Here is a 1,098-nt window from a genome sequence, read left to right as displayed (position 1 = left end):
GTCAAATGGTTATCGGCCATTTTACTGAACAAAGAATTGCAGAATTTTAAGAATGATGTATTTCTGGCATTATTTAGATTAGGGGTACAAGTATGCACACATTTGAGAAACAGTGGCAAGCTGCAGCCACTAAAAGAAGAGGTTTTTAGTGGGTGCAGCCGAAAACAAAAAAAATATGAGATTTTAAAAGTTTTTTTTTTTAAATGTAAAAAATAAATATATATATATATAAAATCATATTATAAAGACTTAATGTAGCAAGAAATTTCTAGTCTGTTCATTTTCTTTTTAAATATTGTCTCCATGTTTTCTCCAATACTTGTCAATCAAGCAGTGTGGGTGGCAGTCTAATGGCTTTTTTTCTTTAGTTATCTTTTGAAGAAGTTTTGAGATTTTGTCAGTTGTCTTCTTTGTTCTTCAGTCTATCTCAAAACTGTCGATGTTTTCAAAAAAAGCTAAATTCATCAGTTGCCTAGCATCAGAGGATCCTTCACTGACAAAACCCAATCAATGTTTAGAACTGCAAATTGAAAACCTACACTGTTGATCGATCAATCAGCTGCTGGTATTAAAATTGGAAGTTTATGTATGAGAAGATGTTTCAGATGATTATTATAAGTTCACATTATCAATCCACACAGAAAACAGAGCATTTTATTTTGTTCATGCTGTTTCTTACCTGCACTGGCTGGCCGCTGTGGTAACCCTGGCGACACGGTGTTTCTCTGCAGAGCGGGTTGCTGTGGGGAAAGGAGCCGGGGATCTGTGAGGGTGGAGGTGACAAAGGAGGTGGTGGTGACCAGGGTGCCGGAAGGGTTGTTACTGAACTGAAGGGCCGCCGCTGCGTTCTGGTTGGATACTGGCACGGTGACTGGCATGGAGAAGGTGGGCTGTGGGACTGTAGACTGGTGGAATGACAGGAAGAGGGCAAAGATTAGAGTGTGGCCATGTTTATCCACCCTCACATATATTATAAAAAAATAATGAACAGGTGATCAGTTAGTGATCAGCAGCAGTGCGAAAAAGCCTGCAGGTCACACGCGCACACACACACACACACACACACACACACACACACACACACACACACACACACAC

At 40.1% G+C, this 1,098-nt stretch overlaps 1 protein-coding gene across 11 annotated transcripts in view; it reads right to left on the bottom strand.

Moving 5' to 3' along the window:
- mef2d (myocyte enhancer factor 2d) overlaps positions 1 to 1,098 on the bottom strand; it is a 96,954-nt gene that overhangs the window by 27,547 nt on the left and 68,309 nt on the right. For all 11 annotated transcript variants that reach the window (XM_013912439.1, XM_013912441.1, XM_013912444.1 and 8 more), the window contains one exon: positions 680 to 905. In XM_013912439.1, the coding sequence (XP_013767893.1) occupies positions 680 to 905 (226 nt within the window). The remainder of the gene's footprint in view (positions 1 to 679; positions 906 to 1,098) is intronic.

This window comes from Pundamilia nyererei, unplaced genomic scaffold (genome assembly GCF_000239375.1).
Source record: "Pundamilia nyererei isolate P.nyererei 1_Seehausen unplaced genomic scaffold, PunNye1.0 scaffold00090, whole genome shotgun sequence".
In the NCBI taxonomy this organism is placed as follows: Eukaryota; Metazoa; Chordata; class Actinopteri; order Cichliformes; family Cichlidae; genus Pundamilia; species Pundamilia nyererei.
Note: the sequence above shows the minus strand (reverse complement) of the source record. Positions and strands in the feature narration are given on the sequence as shown.